Consider the following 26,330-nt stretch of genomic DNA (forward strand, 5'->3'; position numbering starts at 1 on the left):
AGATACTGGAAGGGGCTATAAAGTATTTACAGAGTCTTCTCTTTTCCAAGTTGAACAACTCCAACTCTAATGCAGAAACCTTTTGGTTTTGTCATTTATCTCAATACAGTTTTCCAGTCATGCTCCTGTAAAATGACACGCTGGAGGCACTAAATGTGGAAGCCCAGACCAAAATTCAAATTCTAGCCAACAAATTGACTTTACAGAAGGTTAAACTACCATGGGCAACGCAGCAATAAAGTGGACAAGCTCTGCCTCTGGGAGAATATGCTGTTTCTTGGCATTTCTACCCCTGACTCAGCTCAGCGGGGGAGGCAGGGGCAAATTAGCACTACTCTTTTTCTCATCTCCCACACCTTTTGCCTGCTGCTTCACAAAACCTCCTTCAGCTGGCAGCAAAAGAGGTCAGAAATAGGTATGCAGTGTGACGGAGGAGCAGAGCAGCACATGGAGCAGGCAGTGCTCTACAGGAGCACTAATCCACCCTCTGCACAGCAGGACCCTCCCTGATGCCACTCAGCCCCCACCACCTGCATTCACTGCCTCCTCTCCTCTGCCCTGCCAGGGCAGCAGCCCCACCATGATCGGCCTCTCTGTTTAGAGATCAAGCCGCAGCTGCTGCATCACATCACATCTGCACATTTCACTTTGGGCCCCAGATACCACTATGCTGAAACACCGGACTTCAGCAGGGAAGCTCACGGTGTCTTTGGATACATTTCCAGGGACACTTATTACTTCAGGCAAAGCCAGGTACTCTGCTACTGCCCAGTGCAGCAGTCCTCTGCTGTGGGGAAAGGCATTAATAAAATAATTCTGCTGTATCATTAGAGGTCAACTCGGACTAGAGCAGGTAATAAAAGATTCATAATAGCACATGAGGGGATGCACTAAATAGCCAAACCACAGCTTGAAATCATGCAAAGCTTGTTTAGATTTAGGACGTGGTTAAAAACTTGCAGTTCAGATGATGTTTCACAGAAAAGTTTGCAATCAGCGATATCACTTCTGTACCAGCAATTTATGCTGCTTCCAGTATAAATTATGCCTTGTAGCAAGGAGTGTCCTAATAGGCATAGGTGCTCCCATGTTCAGGCCAGTAACCAAAAATTAATCCTTTTCCCTGATTCCGTTAGGGGCCAATGCCAGCTATTACTGAGAAGACATAAGAAATACTGCTGGAAGCACTTTCAAGATAACACTTTCCCAGTGTTGTGACTTTCCATCCTTTGGTATTTAGCAACTGTCTAAATCTTCACTTTAGTCAATTTCCAATCCTGTAAGGCAGGCAGTGGGACCTGCAGTGGTCTGTATGTTCTCAAATATTCCTTTCAAACTTTAGTTAATCTTATCTTCTGTCTACATACCAAATCTTCTTTAGGAATCCTACTGAAGTCCAGCCTCAAAGTGCTGTGACAGCGAGTTACCCAGTCCATTTACATGTGAACAATCATTACTCACTACTAAAGGATCTGTCAGAAATTCAATACAGGCATGGGTGCAATATTTTCAGTTTGGTTATAAACGCATCATCCTTTCCCCATTTAACTCCATCTTATGACTCTAACAAGAATAAAAACAACACAGACAAGTCTTCTCTGGCTGCTGAATTCCATCTGCTTTTCCATCCTTTGACAAAGAATTTAAATCAGATCCCTTTTTTCTCATGAGTTCAAAATTTTGCTGTGAATTTGGCCACATTCTCAGAGTGGATCTGATTTTTGGCCATCATTTTTACCAGCAGGGCACATCTAATCTCAGACTTGGTGACATTGCACTCAAACCAGCTGCTCTAGCTTTGATACAGAAGAGGCTCATTAGCATGAAGAACTTAATGATGTTTGGCATATCAGATGACGCGGTTCTGCCTTTAATCTTTGTGGCCAGCCAGTCCCACCAGCCAAGTAATGGTCTCAGCAGAGGCCAAAGGGGCTGCGTGGAGGAGAGAAAACTTCCAACACAGCCCTGTAGATGAGGTTTAGGGCACGTGCCTGGAGCAGCACAAGGTGCAGGGTAGGTGTGAATGGCACACTCAGCTCTGCCCTCCATCAAGTACACCACTGCCACCGGTATTATTGGGACATGAAAACCTATGCTCTCCACACATGGAAAGGACTTATCCTCTCCCAGCTCAGGTCTAAAGAGCACTGAGAGCACTCCTCCAGTGCTCTCACACTCTTCACCTTGCAGCACCTGCAAACAGCCCATCCAGCCTGGCCCACAGCCAGACAAAGCCACCGCACACGGAGCACCTCCAAGGCAGAGAAACCCCACAGCTGTCACGGCCGGAGCTGGTCCATCCACACGTGCCACTGCAGGGACTTGGCTCAGTGTGTACAGTCTCTTGCACTCTGCTGTACAGCCCTCCATCTGTCTTGTAATTAGGAAAACAACCCTTTTCTTCCAACTGTAGTGAAACTCTGCCCCTCTTCTTTACAAAAGGCCCTATGGAGCCTCGATGCCTGACACATTCCAGTTCAAGTGGAATGAAAAAATTACTGATTTCCATCTTCTACCCTTTTGAACCACCTCAGGGAGCAGAAGGCTACAAACAAAGCAAGAACTACTATGGGGGCTGAAAATCCCTGAAGCTGAATTTTCCCACCTCTTTGATCCTTTCTGGCTTTCCCACACAAAAAACTTTTCCACGTATGTGGTACCTTCACTAAGACAGCCACAAAGATTCCAGAGAACGAATGAAAATGGGAAAACAACACCACTGCTCACAGAAGGAAACAAAAGCTGAGAGGAACTAGGACGTATCTTTTTTACTTTGCTGGTTTAGCTGGCACAGGAGAAAGAATTAAAATGTCTTTCCTAATGGCTTTCGCCAGTTATTTACACAACCTACCAAATTCCACGGCTCAAATGGAGAACAAATCTCTTACTCTACCAGAAATCCCCCGCCTCATTTCAGCTGGTTATCTACTGGCACTGTAAACGTAAAATTTTGTCAACAAAATACAATGGCACTGTTGCCTACATAAACACATTTAACACCTCTTAACATGCAAAACACGCAAACAAACGATCAACTCGGCTCCTGAGCGTTCACAATGCAGCCAGTATCCCACTGCCCAGCGCTCCTGGGCACCTGCAGTCGGTCCAATTCAGTAGCAGGTAGTTAGCAGTAGTAAGCACAATTCCTACACGGGACTCAATAGTCATTATTAGTTTTAGATACTGTTTTGTAGCTTGGGCAAATATGAAAGGGAGAAGTGTGTGTGCCTCTCGTTTAAGTGACAGAAGTAGAGGACGTGCAGGAGGGAACCGGGCAGCACAGCAGAACGCGGGGCCGGAGTTTTCATGTCTTTCGGGAGCTCGGAAGGGCTGGTACGGGGCGAGCGGTCACGGCAACACCAGAACAGCCCAAGTCGCTCTCCCTCCCTGTTTCGGTGGCACTTCGGTGCTGCGGGCACAGGACGAACCGGCGCTTCCCCGGCCCGCCCAGCACTGCGCAGGGACCCTCTGGCGAGGCGGACGGGACGCTGCCCTGTCCCCGCGCTCTAAGCGCCGGTGCGCTGGGGTCAGCGCGCCGGGCTCGGCGCTCGGACGGCAGCAGCACTGACAGCATCTCCGCCCGTGCGCTACCAGGCTGAAGCCGAAATAGAACAGGAAAATTAAGGCGAAGGGAGCAGCCGCAGCGCCGCCGGCCCCTGGGCGGCTCCGGCTCGGTCCGGGGCGGTGGGTCCTGTCCCGGTGCCCCCCCGCGGGGCAGGCGGCGCCGGCGGTCCGCCCGCGGGGGCGGCGGGGCGGGAGCGCGGCGGCGGGGGGCGGGCGCGGCGGCGGCGCTGGGCCGCGCGTAGCGCAGGCCCGGAGGTGGGGTAGCTGCCGCCGCCCTGCTCGCCGGCAGTCGCGGGAGGTCGCTCCGAAGTGAGGAGGCGCTGCCGCCGCCCCCCGAAGTTTGGCCGCGCCGCCCGAGACCTCCGCACCGCAGCCCCGGCCAGGGGTGCGCTCCGCTCGCCCCGCGCCTCATGCCGCGGCCGCCGGCGCCCCGAGCGGGGCCGCCCCGCCCTGAGCGGCGGTGGCGGGCGGGGATCCCCGGCGGGCATCGCCCGCCCGCCGCCCCGCCGAGCGCCGGAGGAGTGCGGCCGCCCGCCCGCCGCGCGCCGCCCGCGCCCCGCCAAACTTCGACGCCGACAAGTGCCCGGGGCCAGCGGCGGCCCCGCCGAGCCCCGCCGCGACCCGCCGGTAACTTTGCCGGGGAGGAGCACCCCCGCCCCGCCCGCCCTGCGGCCCCTCATGCCGCCGCCGAGGGAGCCCCAGCGCGTCCCGGCGCCGCGGCGGCTCCGCGCCGCCCCGCGGTGAGGCTCGGGCAGCCCGAGCCCGCAGGGTGAGTACCGCCCGCCTGCCGCCCCGGGGCGCGATGGGGCGGGCGGGCAGCGCGGCGCGGAGGGGCCGGTGCGTGTGCCGGGGGTGTGTGCGGGGTCCCCCCGCCGGGCTCCGGCCGAGGGCGGATCGGCGCGGGCCGCGCGCCCCCTGCCGCCCGCGCGGAGCGGAGCGCGGCGGGGGCCGGGGATGGTCGGGGATGGTCGGGGATGGTCGGGGCGGTACCTGCGCGGTGCCTCCTCCGCCGGAGCCGGAGCTCGGACCGGGCCGGGCTTTGGAAGGTCGCGGGCGGCGGGAGAGCCCTGAGGAGCGCGAGCCCTGAGGGAGGGGCGCGCCCGTCGCGCGGCGCCCGCCCCGCAGCGCGGATTGAGCCGCGCGGGGCCGGGGGGAGCGGCGGTCCCGGCGCGCAGAAGGCGGGGGCGGCGGCGCTGGGCATCGCCCCGCCGGAGAGGAGCGGCGGGCAGGTCGCTGGTACCCAGCCTGGAAACAGTTGCTCCCTTGCATCGGAAACTGCAGCCGGCTCTCCTAAACATTCATATGCACACAGAGCCCCCAAAGAAACCCCGCATGGCGGTGAGCAGCGCAGATCGGCTGAACCCGATAAAACAGATGCTTTTGTACTCTCAAAGTTGGTGCATTTGCGGTTTTGGCCTCTGCTGAATATACTTTTATTGTTCTGCAATCAACTTTTCAATATTTCGCAATTGATGTGGTAGGAGCCAGCCTCACTTCTGCAGAGATGTTATCGGAGACAGTGAGTGGAACAAGCCGTGGAGATGCTTTTAAAGAGGGAATAAATCACTGTCTTGCCTAGGGACAATGCGGTTGAGGATGAGCAGCTGTGGCCTGGGAAACCCGTCAAAGGGAATAAAACCACAGCAGAGCTTCCCCTGGCTTGTTTTTTTTTATTATTTGTTTGGGTTTTTTTGCTGTTGTTGTGTGGGCGTTTTGTTTTCATTTGGGTTTCATGTGTGGAAAACAAATAAACTTTGATTTCTGGCATATTTTTGGACCTTGAAAGAATGATCACCAGAGAGTTTCCAGCAGTTAGTGGCGATAGTCGGACGGAGTTCTGAACTTTGCCATCGACCCTCAGCCCTCTGACACTGATAAGAAGCAGCACCAACTTTCTAGCTACGTATGTAAAATATAGCAATAGCACAGAACAAATTCAGCGACCGGTAGGCATTCATTTTTGAGGCTAAGAACTTTCAGTCAGAAAGTCACCAGTTCACACCCTAACTTGAAAGCTTGGTACCCTTGTACCCTGGATACACTGTGTGAGAAGCATGTATTACCTTATTGAGGGTATATATATAATTTATATATATATGATAATATAATAATAATAAAAATAATCTTTTTTTTTTTTAAAAAAGGAGCTAACTGCTCCAAATGCTAACTTAAATTCCCAGAGGAAATACTTTCAAAACAGATTGTTGTTAGGTACAGAGAATATTTAAGACAATAAGCCCCCATTATAAAGATTCTAGAGGGAAAAAAGCAGCTACATACTAAGGCTCTAAAACTTAAATAGCTGAAGTGCAATTTACTCCATATGCTGACAGCTGATGATACCTGGCAAGTAATAGCAGTGGTAGTATGATGTGTCACTCAGCAAAAAATAACGTGGGAAAACCAGAAGTATTTCAAATATAGTGCCGAAACCCAGTTTTTTGGTAGCAGAACGCTGTATTTTGTTTTCTTCAGCCAATAGGTATTGACATTTTAAATTTCTCCTGAGGCAAAGAAATTTTTCTCTGCTAAATAGTTAAATAAGCTAGATAAGAATAGAACATAAACTTTGTTTGGAGCAGCATTTGAGTCCGAAGACACCAAAGCAATTGTTTGAGTGTGCTGCATTTCATACAAGTATTGACAGAAATAATGTATATTAAATTGTTAAATATAGATGCCCTCCTTCTTTGCATAGATGAATGATTTTGCATTTATAAAAGGGGTCGGTTTGAATATGTACCAGGTTCTCAACTTGCCTAGGTGTATCATGGTATAAAACACTTGAGGTTTATTAAATGTAAGTTGCATGAGGGTTAGTTCTGTTTTGTAATACACATTATGTCCTATGTTAGAACTAACTTTAAATAATTAATAACCGGAGTGGACACAAAGGAGATTTTACTTGGGCTTGTTGGATACATTCATCAGCTGAAGCTGTGAGAGATACAAACTTGAAACATGTTTCCTTTTGGAAAAATCTGTTCTGCAGCTGCCGGTGTTGGGAGGTGACAGCCAGCACTCCTTGCATGCCTTCATTATTTTAGCTAGTTCTCCTCAGGCTGCCATGCACTGTAATCACTGGGTTTGGCTCTCATTCCTACTCATGTGTGGCAGCAGGGTGCACGGTCGGTGTGAGAGGTGATGGCTCGTTATTCTATTACCTCCATACCTGCAGTTTGCCAAAGGGGAAGGCCTGGAGCCCAACCGTATGGATTGCACAGTGACTTCCCGATAGGGAGCTCGTGCAAGGCATCCAGCTGATGTGGTTTGTGCGGAGTTATCTGGGGAAGGGGTGGATTTTCACTATGAGGGAAGGAGGCAGAGGAGGAGTGTTTGCTAACAATACCTGATGAGATCTGAAGTTCTTCACTGCTACTGATTCTGCCAAGATACATTTTACCTGTTCTGTGGAGGGGATATGTGCTCCATCGGTAGAATTCACATGCTGTGCTAGGTACAACTTCCCCACCTGGAAAGGGATGGGTGTGCCCAGAACTCTCTCACAGCTGATTTCAGTCTGGGGGTGAGTTGCGTGCTGTTCTTTCTCAAACGGCTGTGACATACTCACTGTGGCCAGAACAGCCAGCACTTCCCAGATGGAGCAGTGCTCAGAGGGGAATGTAGAGGCAGCAGATGTGGCCTTCTGCACCGTTGCCTCCCAGTGTTTTCCATATTGCAGAGGCTGTGGCACATGGGAATGTTCAAGGCCCAAAACGTCCTGCAGTTCATACCGCTGTTGCTCCACAAAGGAGATCTCCAGGAGCGTTATGCACTAGAGGCTTTGCATACATTAGCTAAAGTCCTTCCAGCAGTTTGCCATTCCCTCGCTCTCAGTCAGCAAGGAAGCTGATCCCTCTTTGTCACCTCCATGGCCCCCCAATACCCAGGGTGTGCAACTAGCAAAGCCCTGCAGGGTGGAGGGGATCAGGGTATTAGTTATTCCTGATTTGTTTGATTACCTTTTCGGAAGGTCAAATGCACAGGCATTACTGGGGACAAAAAACCACATTGCTTTGTGTTGCCCACAGCTAGAGGCTTAAGACTACACAACTGGGTACAGCTGCAAACTTCAGAAACGTTATCCTAAACCTTTTTTTTTTCAGAATAAATCAAATAGATATACCTTAGCAATAGAGCACCAAAATGTAGAATGCATATCGTGAGTGACTCTGCAAGAATAAATATAAGCAAGACAAATTGTATAGCTCCATCAGAAAAAACCCGGCAGCGCTCAGCACATGATCCTTAATGTGCTTTGGTCAATATCTCTCTTTGTATCAATGGAAGCTCATTAGAAGAAGATATTGCAGACTAACTGAGCCATGCCGTACTAGTTCTTGCCAAAGCTTGACATTTTTAATACATTAATAATATGTCTGTAATGTAATGGAAAACTATTAATCAGAACTGGTTATATGCCAGAAATTTAAGCTATAATTGGCTGCTTCTTGTCAGGAATGTCTGTTGTACACTGCTACAGCTGCTTAATGCTCAGATGTCTTGCACTCCTCTGCACTTTTTTCCTTGTCAGTACACTACATTCAATCGATGTTATAGTCTATAATTCTGTGTAACGACCATCATTATGACTGGCTTACTTTAATGAGAATTCGTTATATGGGAAGTATTTTAGCACAGTGTGTTAAGGTAGTGGCTTGCTTCACATTATTTAGTCTTATCCAATCCTGTTTATTAGTGGATCTGGGTCTCAGTAGTTATAAAAGGTTATGGGTAACTGAAGAGCTAGCAAGGAAGATATTAAACAAACTTTTTTTCTTTTTTTTGCCTAAATATGTAAAATTGTAGTCTAAGGATAATTAAACTCATAACTTCTTATTTCTACACCAAAAAAAATATTTACTTACTGTTTGTTCCAGCTATGACCAAGCCTTCTCCAATACAGAGTATTGTATTTGCCATGAATTTAAAATAATTTAGCTCCTTTTTTAAGCAGAGTAGTTGTTTCCCTTTTTTATGATGACTGTTCTAAGCTATGGAGTCTTGGGGATAGTTTTTTTCCCCTTAGAAATAATAAAATACATTGGAAAGGACCAGAGGGGAAGAGTATGAGGTGTCTTTAGACTGACATGGAAAGTGTACTCTGAATTACTGAATTCCAAAACAATAAGTGAACACTCCCACTGAAAACAAAAAAACTACAGTCTAAGGTTCCTACAAAAACAATGGTACTACACAGTGTACTCCTTTAAAAGATTTAATTTTAATTTGGTCTTAGATATTTCTGCTTTTGTGTCAAATTCAGATTTGACACTTAAATATGTTTGAACTAATTGAGAATGATTATTGCATGAAAATTCAGATATTTGCCGCGTATTCTGATAAAATACATGAGAGTTGTATGGTAACACTTGATAAAATGAGTATAATGGAAAATTGCATTTACGTCCATACGGCAATTATTGTAAATTACTTTGCTATGGAAACACAATTCAACCATCTGTTGGCATTTCATGGTGTCTGTAGTTTAGCTCAGTTTAAGATGAAGCATTATTTAAATATAGGGAGGCGGCTTGTGAATAGCTTTGAAGATAAGTTTTGAAAATGCAGACTGCCAACGTGACGTGCTAAGGAGCTTACCAGGTCACAAACTGCTTCCCATAGTTTTTGAGGTATAGGAGGGTTCACGACATTGGGCATAATTTAGAACTGGGAAGCGAAACAGGCTGCAGAAAGAGGTGACTTACGGTTGTTGCTTAACATCTGTCTGATGGGTTTGCTTAGATTTTAGCATCCAGACAAAGGAACTGTGGAGGTGCTGTGGCTGTTGGCTGAAATCCTCATCCTGCCAGGAGTCCAGTGCCCTGGCTGCCCATCCTCGGGTGGCCTGGGCTGGCACCAGGCACAGGCTGAGGGAAATGCTTTGGAGTTCCTAGCCCTGATTTTCCTTGTCCATGTTAGGGTGCTTACTCTGTCTTTGCCATTTCCCTTGTACATCATTTGTATTTTTTAACAAATATATATTTTAATATGTCATGATAGCATTATATAGTTAGTATATAGCTATAGTATATAGTATTTAGTTAGTATATAGTTAGATAGTTGTATATAGCATTTTATACCTGTAATAGTGTGACTGAGGTGCTACAAACTGAGAGGATTTCTATTTGTTTTCTGAAGACAGGAAAGGGCATATATCTGCTTTGAAATAATTGCTGAGTACTCAGGTACAGGCACACTCAAACCTAAGAAAATAAGAGGGGAAAAGCATCCCTATAATAAGCTACAAATAAACGATTATCTTTATCAGTAGTTTGTCATCAGCATGCTCAGTAAATCACAATTCAAAGGAAAAAAAAAAGGAGCAAAGCTCTTCCAAAGCAAATGAGAAATTTCAAGGAAATTGATTTGTACTTTACGTATTTTTGTTATTCTTAAAAAAAAATAATAATAATCTAAGGAATGTGTAAGGCTTTTTGGAGCTCTCTGAGGTCCTTTGGCCAAGAAAATACTAGCACCTCTGTGTCACTTTAAAAAAAGAACCTTCCTGCTGCTGCCCCACAATGCTGGGCTGCCTGCTCCCCTGCCTGCCTGCACCATCTGGGCAATGGTTGAGTGCAGTAATTTGCTCTCCCGTTTTGCTAGGGTGAAAATACAGTTCCTGAAGCAGGAACCTCTAAATCACCTGGAACATTATAAATTTGTCTTTGTTGGAGTAGAGTTAAACCTTTCATGTCAAAATACTTTTTACCGTGAATGATTTTGGTAGTTTGTTCATTCTAGCACAGCACCCACAGTAAAGGTTATCCATATTATACCCATTTACTTTATATTGTATCAAACCTCCAAAATGTCAACGTATCGTATATTTTGTAATGCATTGATTCCTGGACAATAACTCTAATTTTTATTGTTTCCAAAAGGGTGCTGGTGCCAGAAGAAAAGAATGATTGATGGGAAACAGACACCAGCCTGTAGACACTCATCCTTTTGCTTCGGATACTGATTTATCAGTGTGTCTGGGCATCCCCTGCGAGCCCTGAACACGGAGGATCACTCAGGGTTATCGACAGTGTAGCTGAAGACCTGCAACTTCACAAATTATTATCTGCTATTGGACATCTTTTACAAGAAGCCTGACAGATAAGTTATAAGACAAAGGACAAGCGCTGCATTGCTGTGAAAGGCTGTCATCAGGGCCTGGGTGGCTTCTACCAAAGTCTTTAACATAGTGAAATAAACGTCCTATCCTAATGCTTCACGTTTGAGTTGGAATCTATTTTATAAATATATACATGTGTATGTACGTATAATCTATAGACCGCACATAAGCCAGCACTAAGCATCCTTGCGACGGTGACATAAAAGGATTTAGAAATGTATTTGTCAAGATTCCTGTCACTTCACGCCCTCTGGGTTACTGTGTCCTCCATGATGCAGCACTACCCTTCTGTGTGGGGACACTATGACGTGTGTAAGACTCAGATTTACACAGAAGAAGGAAAAGTGTGGGATTACATGGCCTGCCAGCCAGAAGCCAGAGACATGATCAAATACGTAAAAGTGACTCTGGATCCCCCAGACATAACGTGTGGAGATCCTCCTGAGACCTTCTGTGCAATGGTAAGGCAAGCTTTTTGTTTTGCATAATTAGTGGGTGTATATTTGTGATAAATGGCTTCAAAATGGAAGCCCCAGAGCACACATGAAATTATCCAAGAAAATCTGCATCATATTCCAAAATGTGAAAAGTTCTGCTGAACAAAATGCTGAGTGGTACATTAAGCTGGGCAATGAGATGTTCTGCTTACGAGTACCTACCTTGACTTTGCCTGAATTCAGTGTCTCTCTAGGTCAACTTTTAATGTATCAAAAGCAGCATAAAACTCCTAGAGCGCTAACCCATAACTGGGGTGGTCTTTGCCTGGATCAAGAATGACTTGAGTGAACTTATTCCAATGCAATCAGTTTAAAGCATCATAGCATGGTATAATTAAGCATAATTTCCAAACAATGAGACCAACTGAAAATTGCTGAAGCTTAAAAGTGATGGTAGGAGCTGAGCTAGTAGTTTCTCCAGCTACCCCACGCAGCAGGTCCATACCTGTGCACGTGAACAATGCAGCAAAAAACCCCTGCAAGTGGGGGCCAGCTCCACCATCTACTCACAGCTTTCTTCTTAACCGAAACTGTAGGCATTCCAGCAAACTAAAAGAGACCAAAGTCAAGCTCCTTATTTTAGGTGGTCCTAAAATTTGGGACCGGATTTGGATATGTTTGGCGTGGTAAATGATTGTACAGGTATGAGAAACCAGACACATGCTGTCTCTATATATGTATATCAATCTTTTACAGCTGTGCTGCTCCCAAGTGTTTGATAAATCATGCTGTGAGAGGTCATTTGAGTTAAAGGAGATCTTCAAATTCTTTCTCCTCGCAAACTTGAAGGATTCATTTTATTTGCCACTGAATATTTCTATTAAATATTGAGTGTAAAATACAGTGTTCTTTGACTAGAAAATATGAGTTTGAGATACAAAGCATATGTACTTAGATCTGTTAATACAGCACCAGAAACCTACATTACATTACCTACATAATTTAGATTTGAAAAACCAATGAGTTCTGGTAAGTGATGTTATGATAACTGAGAAGAGTCTACAAGATACCTATTTGCCTGTGTACAAATCATCATTGCTGGGTGACAGCATCCCCGCAGGAAGGAAATTTGCTTTTAAATGCCTTGTGGCATCATTTTCCACCACTACTGTTCTGTGAGGAGTTCGGATCCAACCACACATCCATTTAGGGCATTATTTGCACGCGTGCAGCTGCTTCCCACATACATTATGGTAATAGCCACGTGATAAATTGCTGAGCTACATGAATAAATTACATTCACTATGAACCTTTGACTGCACCACTTGCTCTCTGCCCACTAATCCATCTCTGCTGACATGGCTTTGACACTCTAAACCTCCAAGCACTTTCAAGCAGCCACTGTTTAAAAACAAATAAAAGCCATGTGCCCCACATAATATCATCTTTTCTTTTTTCTTAATCTTGAAATATATTTTCTCCCTCTGAGTAATAATAGCTGTGATTTAGCCCTCCATGATGTTTACTAAACTCATCATGTAATATGAAAAGTTGTTATTCTAATGAAAAAAAACCACCAAAACTGTCCAGCAAAGCTTGTTTCTTTCTTTTAGTGCAGATAAACATTGCAACAATTCCTCTCTTAAGTAATTCTTTAGGTTTCTGAAGGCCTTTGTTATCAGTCCATTCTCTAGTTAGAACAGTGATTTTAAACATAAAAGAACCAACCAAACAAAAGACATTTTGATTAAGTATTAAAAATGGTGCCAGGACTTCTCCTGAAAACATTTGACCTTGCAAGGTCACGATGTGGGATGAAAGTTTGCTTGGGAATGACCTGAGGTTACAGCTGTAGCTCCCTCCCAGCTTAAGCCTGTGAGGTGCAGAAGATGCACAAGAATCCTCACAGGAAAAGTAGAGAAAGAGAAACTACCAGAGGAGAGGGAGAGAGAGCACGCACAATGAGGGTGTGCATTTAGTGACGTGAGTTTAGAGTGACTGACTCCTACATCATAAACCCTTGCATTTGTTTCCAATATAGCTGTATACTGTATATACACACTATATTTAGATACACACTGGTAATGGCTTGGCTTTCTTGAAACATTAGGAAAATGACAGAAATATTTGATATTCCCAAGGTACTGTCCATGGCCACAGCAGAGTCCCTAAAAATGCTTCATGGCTATCTGCATTATAGCTCCATGTAGGAATTGGACATTTCCTTCAAAATGAGCTTTTACATATGCCTTTGGCATTTTTTAGGAGATCTTTTATTTTTGTGTTCATTTTTAGCTTTAGAAAATGAGTTAGGAAGATAGCATTGACATACTTGGAGAAGGTGGGCAGTGGGAAAAAAGAGTGCTTTCATGTTAGGCGTGTTCTTGTGCTAAAAAATCCCAAATTTGAAGTGACAGAGATGCAAAGGTTTCTTTTCAGCATGGTGAAGTGCCAAACTGACTTACACAAATGCTTGGGGTTTTTTGTTGTGAGTACTGGATATTTGCCTGCTAAACCTGTACCACTGTGTTGTTATTGAAGTCAAGTTAACACTGACTTGGAGAAGGTCAGGATCCTTTCTGGTAATTATAACAATAAGCAAGGGTAGCAAACAGCCAAGTCTGCTTCTGCTGGATGATAAGGTTGAAGGCAGCCTTCTGTTTTATTTCCATATCAGGCTTTCTCTTCACCACAGACTACATGGACTAAGGTATTCGCTGTTGAGTCTCTGTCAGCTTTCGGTGTAGATAGATTATATCCTTGAAACAAACCAGACTGAGAGGTTCATCCAAGTCCTGCTGGGAGATGATGGTAGAATCTAAGGCAGTCTGCGAGAGGGAGATGATAGTAATCTGCAATTACACACAATGCAGTCATGTGTTGCAATGTGCACAAGCATACAATACAGTAGAGGAGATGGGCAGGTAAATTTGCCTCCTACTTATTTCTGCGTATTCCCCATGGAATTAGATGATCCTCCCAGTCCATTATGAATTTTTACTTAATGAGCTTGTTGAGTTTACAGACCGAATAACAGGGTTTTGCATATGTAGATTTGTTGCAAAATTCACCACTCCTAGTTGGCATCTAAACCCAGCACATGGTAGCTCACCACTTGCAGGTACCTATGGGTTGTCCCTCCAGAAAAGCATTTGTAGGTACTATGGGGAGCATGGAGCAGGAAAACTACCCCGCAGTTGCTTTTATGCATCTGTTCTCAGAATTACATTAAAGTCTCTGGTGACATTCAGTACTGACAGCTCTTGAGATTATTCTGAAACCCCAAGCCCCTGGAGTCCTATGATTATGTGAGATTCTCAGCTTTCGTTTAAAAACATCATCTTTATTTGCTTAGTCCTTCTGGTTGCAGGGAAAAGTTTGGAAATGAAACCAAGAAGCTCAAAAAGCAGAAGCCAAATAAATAGCCCTCCAAATTACTATTTGTTTAAAATCTCATCGTATTTAAAATCACTCAGGATTTTTACGGCTTGGAAAGGATTTAGCTCAAGAGAAGAGATGCATGAAAGAAACTTATAAACAAATAAGTGGTTCACTGCTAAGAGCAGTGAACAGTATACAGACATGGAGTTGCACATGTCTGTAAGGAGGACGTGACAGCATCCTAGCACAATAAGCAGTATTCCTCCTGCCAGCATAACCAGCTCCCTGTGGAAAGGGTTGACTGGTCACCTCTCGCTTCCCTGTACATTTTAAAGCAATTTTTAGTTGTTTAGAGTGAGGCACAAATGCTGGCAGACGGTGCATGTCTGCTTTATGTGGTATTCTTCCGAGGAAATTTGGCCATCTTTTGTCAGTCACAATGTTTGAGCCAGTGTGACCGTTCCTGCAGGTTCTGTAATTCATGAACTTTGAGCACTTGGCATTGCTAAGAGTGTGTCTAGCACCATACACTTGCGTTTAGTTGGCCTAGGAGGAGAGGGAAGGAAGAGGAAGGAGAAGAGAAAAGAGAAAGAAGCTATTTACATTTTCAGAACTGAGGGATTCACACTGCAGAGATACTGTAAGCAAATTTTAAAGTACTTAGTGGTGCTAGTTCTTGCGGCTTGCAGCATTTCAGTTTACAAAACAAATCTGCTTTAAATACCTGTGAGAAACTAACGGTGAAATCTACTTCCCTTTCTGTTATCACCTGTTAAAATTCCACAATACTCTATGCAGTCATAAAAAGAAACAAATCTGACTTCTCATGACTGTCACCATCTTTGGCCCTACAAGAACAGCATGTAGATGGCCTCTGGTTTCTTTATTTCTAAGGCATTTGCTGTCTATACAACTGGTAAAAGGGATCAGGAACCCCATGATGCTACTCACAGCTCAGGGGTCCAATCACCCCAGTCACACCTGCACATGGACTAGCTCCCTTTGCTGAAATCCAGCCTTTAGCATGATGTTTGCATTCAGACCTTAGCCAGCATCAGTGTGCAAATTCATCATGAATTTAACCAGGAGACTCCTAGTGGCTATTGCTGTAATTTGCAAACTAGAGACGAATTTATGTTACCGACATTTGTGTTTGCGGTTCAAATGGCAACATAAAAATACAATAGCTAGGTCTAAACCCAAACAGAAAATTGTAACACCATCCCACATCCCAAGGGCTAAAAAAATGATGAAATTATCATCAATTATAGTTGCCTGCAGCTAATTTCCTTCATAGGTTAAACAGAAGCTTGAAAAGAAGCCTGCAGATGGGAGTCCTGAGCATTTGTACAATTTAGAGAGCAGAAATGCTGATGACGGTAGAAATTTGAGCCCTTGAGTGCTACTCTGTATTTCATAGCCAATCAAAACTAAATTAAGAAACAAAGATTATTAAAAAGTCTTCTGCTCATGTAATTCTGGCATAATATTATGAGGTGGACATTAAATTTTTCCCTCTGAGACTTTCGGCATCATTAATATAGCATTCCTTTAATTACAAGTAAGCTCATACTCCTTAAAAAAGGGAAAATACTGTGTAGCATAGTTAGTGATACCATTATTATGTTTACTGAAATAATTAAATGAACAGATACTCTTCTGAGTAATGTATAAATCAAAATGTGAAATAAAAATTGGTTTTGGAAGCATTTTGGCATGCATACATGCATTCTCGAGAAAGACATTTTAAAACAGTGTTGAGCAATATCATTAAGAGATGCTGTTAAGGAAAAAGCTTTTTTCTTTTATGGGCTGAATAAGAATATACAATCCTTCATTTTTATTCTGTGTAATCTTATTAGATAGCACAGGGTAGAATGGGAACAGGGAGTTAAAGAGGAGGCTATTGCTACTGTCTTGTTTAAAGTGGATTTTCATGGTTGTATATTTTTAAAGTATGTACAGCTCAAAGTTATTGTAGACTTTATTTGCAGCACCTGCATTCATCTAGTTTGAATTCTGTTTGAGCACGTGTGGTTATTACAAGTGTTGCTTTGTCATCGCAGGAAAGAACCTTATCCTTCGGGGAGCAGAGTTTTTATTTTGGTGTTTCCTCTTAAATTCCTGAATATTTCATTTCATTTCTAATACCCTGAGACTTGAATGGTGAGCTACAACCCCTTACCCTGTCCCATGTGTAGGGCAGGACACCTCAGCCACCCCACTGATGTGTCTGTTCCCATCAAAGCACCACTTAGCTCCGTAGGTACCAGCCTCAGAGCCACTGTCAGGACGAGAGGCAAGTGAGAAGCACACGAGAAGCACAGACCGTGCCCTCTGCTCCTGCCGTCCCCCCCAGCTCCCTCCCACTGCTCAGCGCGGACACGACATCCTACCTGTGCCTTCGGCAGCAGCTGCTGCAGACACTTCAAAGGCGCCTCGGTCCTCGTGGGAAAGGATCTCTTGGTTTCATAAAAGCTAAAAAAAAAAAAAAAAATTAGATATACTTAACAACAGCAGAAATGAAAAAATAGCTTTGTAAAAATCTCTGTTTTCTTCCAACTGGAAGCAATCTAAAAATTAATAATTGCTCCTAAATCAAAACTGAGGATTGGCAGTAAAACAGGTTTGCATTTTATTCACTATCACACATCAAGATTCCTCAGTAAATCATTAACAACACTCTGGCCAGTTGCCTTTTTTTTTTCTTCTCAGTTATGCTTTGGGTACTGGAATGTTTTCAAGCCTTAAACAAAGCAAAAGCATTCCCACAAAGTACTTAGGTTGTTAAAAATATATATTTGGGGCTAAAACAGAGTTCTTAAACAAAGTCAAGGGCTTCTACATATTTTCAGTTGCAGAGTTTTAAAGCATGTCACCAGTATGTGTACAAGTGCATCCTTTTAAGGAGACGTATATTTTATAAATACACTTTGTAAAAGCAGCTGTTAAGCATTTTCTAATGTTGCCTTTATTTCATTTGGTACTTGGTCTTCTATTTTGTTCCCCCCCCCCACAACTTGAATTTAGCTTATTTTAATAACAATTGATGTTAAAAAGCAAGGAGCAGCTCTGGGTGAAATTGTGGCTCTGTGGATGAGGTTCTTACAAATATCTGAGCTGACCCCACTACTTCCCTCCTTCTCTGGCCCCCAAAACACGAGGTGGGTATCTGGGGGAGCTGCTCAAGTACTTCGGGCGCTTGGGTTTTTGGCCTTGTTTGGTTGTGGAACCAGCAACACCAATATTATGAAGAAATAAAAAACTTGCCCTATAAAATGAATACCCACACATCCATGGGGAATCTGAATGGCTTGCTGTCAGTACAGCTGGACAAGAAATGTCCTCTCAGCGACACCTTTAGTGCCATCTTCTGCAGTAAAACAATACTACTTTATAAATAAAATCTTTACTAGCAACCTATTGTAATGTGAACCGCTTCTGATGGGGCAGAGGTGATCTCGAGCTTGTGGCTCCCTGCAGGGAGACTCCTAACGAGATTTGTTGGGGTGCAGAGCCAATGCAGTAAAGCAGCATCCGGACTGGTGGTCCCCATCCGGGCAGGACAGCGCATCCCTCCCGGGCTCAGGGGAGGCAGCACCGAGTGACCCCCATTTCTACTCTGCTAAAAACCCTGAACTGAGAATTTTTCCAAGGTGGTAAATCCTCCTTTCAACAGAGTGACCTTTGGTTTCTAACCTGCTGGTGTCACACAGTCAGCCCGAGGAGCAGTGGTGCAGGATCACCCCCCTCACTGGAATCAGCCAGTTTGCTTTCGCACATTTTAGTCAGGGGCACGATGTCCTGTGGCCCCAAGTGAGCTGTGCAGCCTTAGGCTTTCCAGGCTGCTGTCTTATTTTGAGGACAGTGTACAAGGAGTGTGATATTATATTTCTTCCTGCTGTGATGGACAAGTCTCAGAGTGTGAATTTTGGATTTACTTGGCAGAACTGAGCAGAAATAGTTTTATGCTGCTCAGTTTTGTCCAAATTTTCTGCATAAACATGTTTTTCCTTTTTCATTTAGTACCTCTATGTCTCTAAACCCCAGAGTTTCATGTTTCTTTCTTGCAGAGCTTGTACTTTGTAACAGCTAAAAATCACTGGAAACCAAATGCATGTTCCTGAGGCATTCCATATATTAAAATTTCCATGTGTAAGCATCTTAGTTGAAACAAAGCCAAGTGAACTCAGCCGACAGTTCCACAAACCTAGTGTCCATCAGGACAACTGGCTAGGTTTGGTTAGTGAGCTGCCCAGAGTCCTCTGAGAAGGCAGAAGTCAGTAAGTTGAATATCAAGTAATGATTTTAACATTTAGAGATTGGCATTACTTATAAAGCATCCAGTTCCATATACAGCCCAAGTCACCTTCATTCATTCAAGAAAAGTTAAATTAACAAGCTGAGACAATAATCATGGTCTTTCATCCGTTCTGGGGAGCGGAGGGGGAGACATACCGATAAGCACTAGCAGTCCCTGTTGACAGAGTATGGAAATTATCCACCTCCTTATGCAAGGATGAAAACCTGTGATTTGTTTTTATCCATGGAGTTTAGAAAGGGCTGAATTTGCTGGTTTTAGTATGAGTACCACTGACGGTTGGTTGGTTGTTTTTTTTTAGTACAATACCGATACTGTTTTGCCAAAGCTGACACTTCTGATACATAAAACAACATAGCTATTTAAGAGTAGCTAAAACCAGGTGAGAGATTAAACCAGATATTTTTCTACTTTTTTCAAGGCCTATGAGTACTAGGTGAATCTGAAAAGTAAAATATAATCCCAGATACTATGCAGATCATTGACTGCTGAGATACAGATCCCTGTGTACACTGGAATGCTAATCTCCCTAGCTGAAAAAGTAAGAAGTAGTTCTATATCCAGTTTACTTGTAGAAACAATGACTGTTGATACACATTTTAAGTATGGAAGTTTATGTTTTCACAGGTCACTTGCAGTGACATCATCTTGATCTACAAGTACAAATATAGCTAGGGACATGAAAATCCTTGGCATTGAGCTGACTTGGCAACGTGCATAAGTGATTTCATGTATCTTTGATGTTTGCCGTGTTGTATTTTCTGGAAAATGGTTTAATTTCTTATCTTCTAGTTCTTTACACAGATTGTCTATATGGAGTTTAGGAATAAAAAAGGAGAGGAAACAAAAGGAGGCAAATGAATTTTAACTATGTTTACTACAAGCAAAAAATTGTACTATATCAGGGATATTTTATGTCAGGCTTCATCCCAGAGAGAATTTTTATAGCCAAGTAGTTGTAAAACCTTTAAAAGAAGACACCATTATGATGAAAGGAGCATTTTCTTACATGTACCTACTGCGTCTTCCAACATCTTGGTGCATTTTAGATTTTTATCTGTAAAACTGTCAAGAGCCACATTTTAGCTCATCAATTTGATTTTTACCAGCTACACACCTGCTCATAAGACGCTTTTCCCTAGTGAAAATTAGAAACAGGGTTACTCGTGGGTGACATTTACAAGGGACTGGGGAGGAGGGAAGGTAAAAAAAATTAATAAATAAAAAGGAATAGCAAACAACTACACAAAAGCCCACCTCCTTTAAAAACAGCAATGTGCATAACTACAGAAGAAAAATACAGAATGCAATTTTCTAACTGCTAAAACAACTTTTTCTACACGTGCTATTTTCCCCATCTATTTTTATCGCAAGGCTTCCAGACTCTGACAAGCCTCTTGGCTTCCTTGACCATATGGATCTGCCAAGTGGTATGAATACTGCAGGGATAGCCTGCAGAAATATCCTAGCAAGGTGTCTCGCTTTGCAAGAGTTGACTCAGGCTTCCAGACATGTTAAGTAATGGGTGTAAGGAGTTCAAGCATTGTAGCTTTCCTCATTAAATTTGTGGCATAAATTTTTGCCAGTATTTTGCAGCCAAAAACCCCTTTTTTTTCCTGAAAAAAGAAGTGAGACAAGCTTTTGAAAATAAAAGGTTAAGAGTGTAGAAGCTTTTGTTACCTAAAGCACTAGCTTTGATTTTTTAAAAAAGGTGTCCTTCAATAACTAAAAGGCAGGTAGAAGTGAATCAGCACGTACATTTCAAGCCTAAGACTCGTGTTTAACTTTCCATAAACAGGATTTAAAATGTGATCTTCTATTGAAATTAATGGGTCCTTTTTTAGACAACAGAATGTTGTCTAAACATGTCCTGACGGCAAAGAATGGTGATAAAATAAGGCTTCCTTAGCAGTGTGCGTTATCCTCTGTACTGTACTGGTTTGAAACTCTCAAACTGGAATCCTTAAGACCATCCTAAGTAAAGGCATGTAAAGTGAGCTTCAATGCAAGGCAGGTTGTCTGTAATAACAGGACAGGATTTGGATAATGAGACATTATCCATCTTTTCTTGGGTACAGTTTTGGGGCATATAAGAGTATATTGAAAGCATATTTTAGACCATCTAGCTGGAAAGTGCCAGCTAGAATACACAGATAGAATACATAAGAGGGTTTCCATATTAAAATATATCATTTTAGCTTTGTGCATCTTGTGGCTTATTTGTAAATAATTGAAAAGGACAGAAGACTATTATCACTAATCTTCCCCTAGTTCTCCATAATTGCATCATCATTGGTTGCAGCACTCGAACATTAGCTAAGCATCATCATTTATGAACTTTAAGTCTTTTAGGTTTAAAAAGAAATCTCGAAAAAACACTACAGCAGTTACCTTTTTGCATCAGAAAAGGTGGGGTTGCAGCATAATGTTTTGTGAAATTTTAAACCTTAACAGAAAGTACGCCATTTTTCAATGTTAAACAATAGACTGATGTCTGCAATTCACCTGGGTTTTTTGAAGCCATATACACATTTGCTTCCTCTGCTTCTACAAGTTGTTTCAAGTCCTCAGCTGACATAAAGGGGTGTATGTGCATTTAACGGCATAGTGGAGAAGGTAGCTCCCATACATCTGCCACTTGTACTGTCCATGCATCCCTCCTGGTGCCATCCCCTCTCTCCATTCGCCCCAAATTGTGGGCTCTTGAAAATGGTGGGGAGAAGAAAGACTGAAGAGAGAAATGATGACATGTTCCAAAGAACAGAAGAGCCTGCCTTACTGCTGGCTGCATCCCTGTCTTGTCACACCTTAAATGCTCCACACCTGGAGAAGCCACCAGAGCTGACAGGTTTGTTCTTACTTAGACTTCTACTTTTTTGGGTAAGAGTCTCTTTGAAAAGGGTACAGACCCGTGCAGACCTCATCTGTGGACTTTAGATGGGTATGGGTAAAGTGTTTTCTAAATGTTTTCTAAGTTTAAAGATAAAATAGTTCAGCAGTAGGATGGGAGAAGTGTGTGCTGAAATGTGGATCCATTGATGAGAACCCCCTCATTGTGCTGCTTTTCCTAGGTGCACGCTCTCTAAGACAGTAAATACATTGCAGGAGCTCAGAGAAAGCAGGCACAGTCTTTTTACAGGCCATGTTCTGCTGTTCTGATCAATGATAATCTGGATAAGAATTTGGAGTAAATGTCATTCTGGTGATTGTATCTTATCAAGGGCCTCATACTGCTAAGTAATGGGCTCGGAATGATGAAATTGTGCAGAAGATCAGAAACAAAAATCAGAAAGCAGCAGGGCCCCACTGGATTTAACCTTAACCTCAGGGGGTTTTTCAGTTCCCCTCCTCAAGGTCATTGCACCTGTACTAATGCAACCATCAAGATCCTTCTCCTGCCAGGCCGGTTCTTTCTCATACTCCAAAAAAAGATTTACAGGAACTGACCAAGAAAAAAATAACGTTCTTCACAAATTACTGCAGAGATGAATGGCACCTGTGCTCGCAGTGGCCTGCTTTAACACTTTTTAACGACACCTCCCTACACGAGCTTCTCTCAACTCCTGTCACATAAGCCACAGCTGGGTTTTTTTTCTTCCATCCTGGCCATCCACCAAGGCCTCAGAAAGCAGATGTAATGGCCATGTTGAGCAAGCCTTGGCTGTTGCTGCCTCTACTCTGGATTAGTAATTGTTTTGTTTATAATTACGAGCTGTATGAAACCTTGCTGGAAGAGCAGAACAAGTTTACTTTTGCAGTGATGAAATAAATCATAAATTGCAAACACCTATGAAATTCAAAAATATCCCTCTGAACCCAGGATGAGAAGCACAGCATTCTGCTGAGATGTGAACATGTAGCAGTGCAGCTATAGCAAAGGACTGCTGCTGAAGGAGAGGGCAATAAACCTCATTTGAGCTAGGAAGGTGGCTAACAAGGTAATGCCAGTTCTCAGCAGCAGACACTGCCCTGTATCTTACACACACCCAGAGGGTCCCAGAAGGTTTTGCAGCCCCTAAACAACCCATGGCACATGCAGAGAAGCATATAGAAATGTTGCATCTCAGAAGATAATGATAGACATCCCTCCTATTTCTGTGCAGGACTTGGAGAATTCTTGGTTAACTTGTTTCCAGTAGAAATCAGCTTTTCTCCATATAAGAAATGTTTATGGGATTCTAACGGTATTGTCACACAGACTTTGTCAGACGACATTGTCTGGCCCATAAACACATGAAGCAGAGGAACTTGTACCTGAGCCTACAATACCTGATAAGACAGATATTGATTTCAACCCTGCACTTCATAGATCTCCACATGCCAGGTAGTTGGGTTCAGTTATTATCAACTTTAACTATTTATAGTTTTCTGCCCTAGGTTTCTTAATGCTTTATGCAGAAAAGCAGTACAGAAGGTAAGCACAACACAAAATAAGGGCACACTTTACAGGTAATTTACAGAACCTGAAGCTAATGAGAAAGAGTCCTTTCCTACAGTACCTGTACCTCATCGTCTTGTTGTGCAATCCCTGAACGTCACAGGCTTTGAGCAGATCTGCAGCCATAGAAAAGAGCTATTTTCCAATTTGGTTTGGGTTTTTGGTAGAATATTTTTAGGTTTTCTCAGTTAGAGTCACATTTCAACTATTTTACTTCTTTTTCATAATCTTCTTTGTTAATTGTATGTGCAAGGTTCACAGAACTAAAGTTGTAAAAAAATCTAATTTTAATGTGCAGTTGATTTATGAAATGATGCTCAGTTCCTTGAGTTTGGGAAAATAACATATACCACTAATAATCTCTCAGAACTGATTTAACACCGTATTCGATCACAGTGCTAGGAAGAAGCCAAGGACTTGTAACAATCTGTCATTTGCAGTGACATTTTTATTACTCTTTCAGAAATGCTGTGCTTTAATTGTCTTCCTGCTTCAAATCAACTGCTTAGTTTGCTTTAACAGTATTTTTTTCTCTATAGTTACAGTTGCCCTTGCTATAAGAAACCTAAACTCTGTGTATTCCTGGCATGGTAACTGCCAACAGGAACAGGAGCAGAGAACCTACCCATGTCCTTCTAATTTAAGAGAGTGAAAATGCTATTGATTGCAAGTCACACTTTTATGGAGTTCATGCCAAATGCCTTGTAGACCTGCATTCCAGGCAATCCCCCCTTGATTCACTAGGATTGACCTGAGAGAAAAATCCATCAAAATAATACACCCTTTTTTTTTCAATATTACGAAATTTGCAAGAAGCTGCCCAATAGAGAAATAGCTTTGCTGTCAACTATTAAAAAGAAACTGTGAGCTCTTTATTTAGTAGCAATGTCGCTAGTGCTTTAGCATCTTCTGCAGTGTGCCTCCAACTGATGAACTGAAGCACAACTATAAATAAAGATGATGTCTTTGTCAGCTTGTGAGAAAAAAAGGTTGGATTTTTGGGTTTGGTTTTTTTCACCTTGCCTGAAAGGACATGTAGTAAGATATCTCCAATCTTTTTGTTTGTTTAATACATACATTTATCTGTTTGATGGGTTACTGAATAAAAATACTGATTTTTTTGCCTGCTGGTTCACAATATAGCTCAGTGAACAACAGGAGCACAGCCCTAAGATTGCATTGTATACAATTGGCACCCCAAAGTTTAATGATTGTGTTAAGTTCTCAGCTTTACAGTTCAGGACTTTGAGGTGCTCGTCTCTTTTCAAGTGAGAGGCTATTTTCCTCCACCCCAAAATGAACTGAACCTGGCCAAATTGCATTCTCAGACCTGTAGTCTCTGTGAATCCTCTGTGTGTCTCAGTGATGAGGGATCCTCTCCTCACATCCCAAATCCTTGGGATATCCCTTTCACAGCTGAGCTGCTCCTTTACCACTCTGTATCTGATAACTAAAAAGTTGTCTGAGGAGCAAATGGCTTTGTTGGGTTGGGTCTACCTGCTCTGTATTTTAAGAGAATACCTGTCAGAAAAGCATCATTTCACAAATCCCCAGACTGGGGACCCAGTGCAATGACAAAGAGGAGGGACTTGATGATGGCTGTGGGAGGGTGGCTGGTCCGCATGCTAAGAGGTTTTAGTGAAGCAGATGAAATCTGTCCTGGCTTCTGAATCATAGATGCATTCAGGCAAAGTAACAGTTGGGGAAAAAGAGAGTTAATTTTCAGGGCTTGCATGCCTTCAGGTTTGTTTGCTTGAGAATATTTTTGGAGGGTAATGTTAGATGCTAAGGGAAAGTTACAGCAAGGCTTGTGACTAATGGATAAGAAGCAGGATGCTCTGTGATGCTACAAGAAAAATGCTGATGCAGTTTAACTGATATCAGAGAGATAAAATAGCACTAGCATTAAAACACAAACAAACCCTGAAAGATTTTTGTCAAGGTTTTGAGATCCCAGCTTGGTATCATTTTAGAGGATGTTTCTAACTAGTAGCCACACAAATAATTGCAGATTAAAGTGTCATAGAACTCGATTAACTAGGTGAAGGGAAAATAGCAACATTTTCTTTTTAATGAGATGTCTGCTCTCTCCTCCTCTGTACTATGCATCTTAATGTACCTTGCTGTCTGCGCTGACTTGGGGCTCCAAGGCTTTGTCATTTCTTGGCAATTCCATTCTCTAATTTCTTCTGACACATGGTGCTTAAATCCACACGAAATGTGAGGTGAGGCAGAGAGGATTCCTGCAGACTGCCATGCCATAAGAGGAGTGCTCATTTGCATTATTCATTAGATAAATGCACTGATTTGCATCTCATTCTGGTCGTCTCCATTTCCAGGCAGAGGATGTAGAGAATTTGCCGAATTGCTGAATTTTTATGATATTAATAGTGTTCCTATGGGATTAAGTCTCCATTGTGTGCTGCCCTGTATTTTGTCCCACACTTACCTTAAATACCTACAGAAATCACATCCTTTTGTTGTTTTAATAGTGAACTGTGGCTGTTTACTGCACAGTAAAAGGGGGCTAATTTGTTTATTATTACAATTTTGAAAATATTTATCAAAGCCATAACTCAATACCTAATCATTATCTATAATTGGAATATTGTGATCTTTTTCCCTATTGTTCTGAGGTTATGGTTCAAAAGCAAAAGCTTGTAAAGAAGCTGCAGTGAGCTGACAGTATCTATAATTTTTTTTGCCATTCAGGATTCTTGAGCAAGAAGCTTTAAGAACTACATGCCTTCTGTTAACTGACATGTTAACACAGTAAAGTGGAGAAATAGTATAGCCATAGATAACTTTCAACATTGTTTCATTCTTTTCTAAGTTTTACGAACCAATTTACATTATGCTTAGCATTAATATTTGATTCAGAAATCCATACTGTAAAAAGGAGGGGTTTCCACTGTTCTGCCCACAGGGTATTGCAGGGTGAAGCTCAATTTTGGAGGGGTGGGTTTAGCACTATTGAGCTCTTTCATCCTGTTACTAAACACAGGATACTGCCTAGGGGAATTGGGAATTTTGAAAGACTTGAACTAGTATTCATTATTTCATCAA

The 26,330-nt window shown here is 42.9% G+C and overlaps 1 protein-coding gene across 10 annotated transcripts in view; it reads left to right on the top strand.

Moving 5' to 3' along the window:
- Nucleotides 1-4,184: 4,184 nt before the first annotated feature.
- NTNG1 (netrin G1) overlaps nucleotides 4,185-26,330 on the top strand; it is a 148,130-nt gene continuing 125,984 nt past the window's right edge. For 3 of the 10 annotated variants that reach the window (XM_050306690.1, XM_050306693.1, XM_050306691.1), the window contains exons 1-2: nucleotides 4,923-5,467; nucleotides 10,449-11,148. In XM_050306690.1, the coding sequence (XP_050162647.1) occupies nucleotides 10,903-11,148 (246 nt within the window). In that variant the 5' untranslated portion in view covers nucleotides 4,923-5,467; nucleotides 10,449-10,902. Of the gene's footprint in view, nucleotides 4,334-4,921; nucleotides 5,468-5,493; nucleotides 5,511-10,448; nucleotides 11,149-26,330 lie in introns of those variants that run through there. The other 7 variants (XM_050306685.1, XM_050306692.1, XM_050306686.1 and 4 more) reach the window with 6 other exon arrangements.

This window comes from Myiozetetes cayanensis, unplaced genomic scaffold, assembly GCF_022539395.1.
Source record: "Myiozetetes cayanensis isolate MyiCay16 unplaced genomic scaffold, myiCay2020 scf12, whole genome shotgun sequence".
NCBI classification, from domain to species: Eukaryota; Metazoa; Chordata; class Aves; order Passeriformes; family Tyrannidae; genus Myiozetetes; species Myiozetetes cayanensis.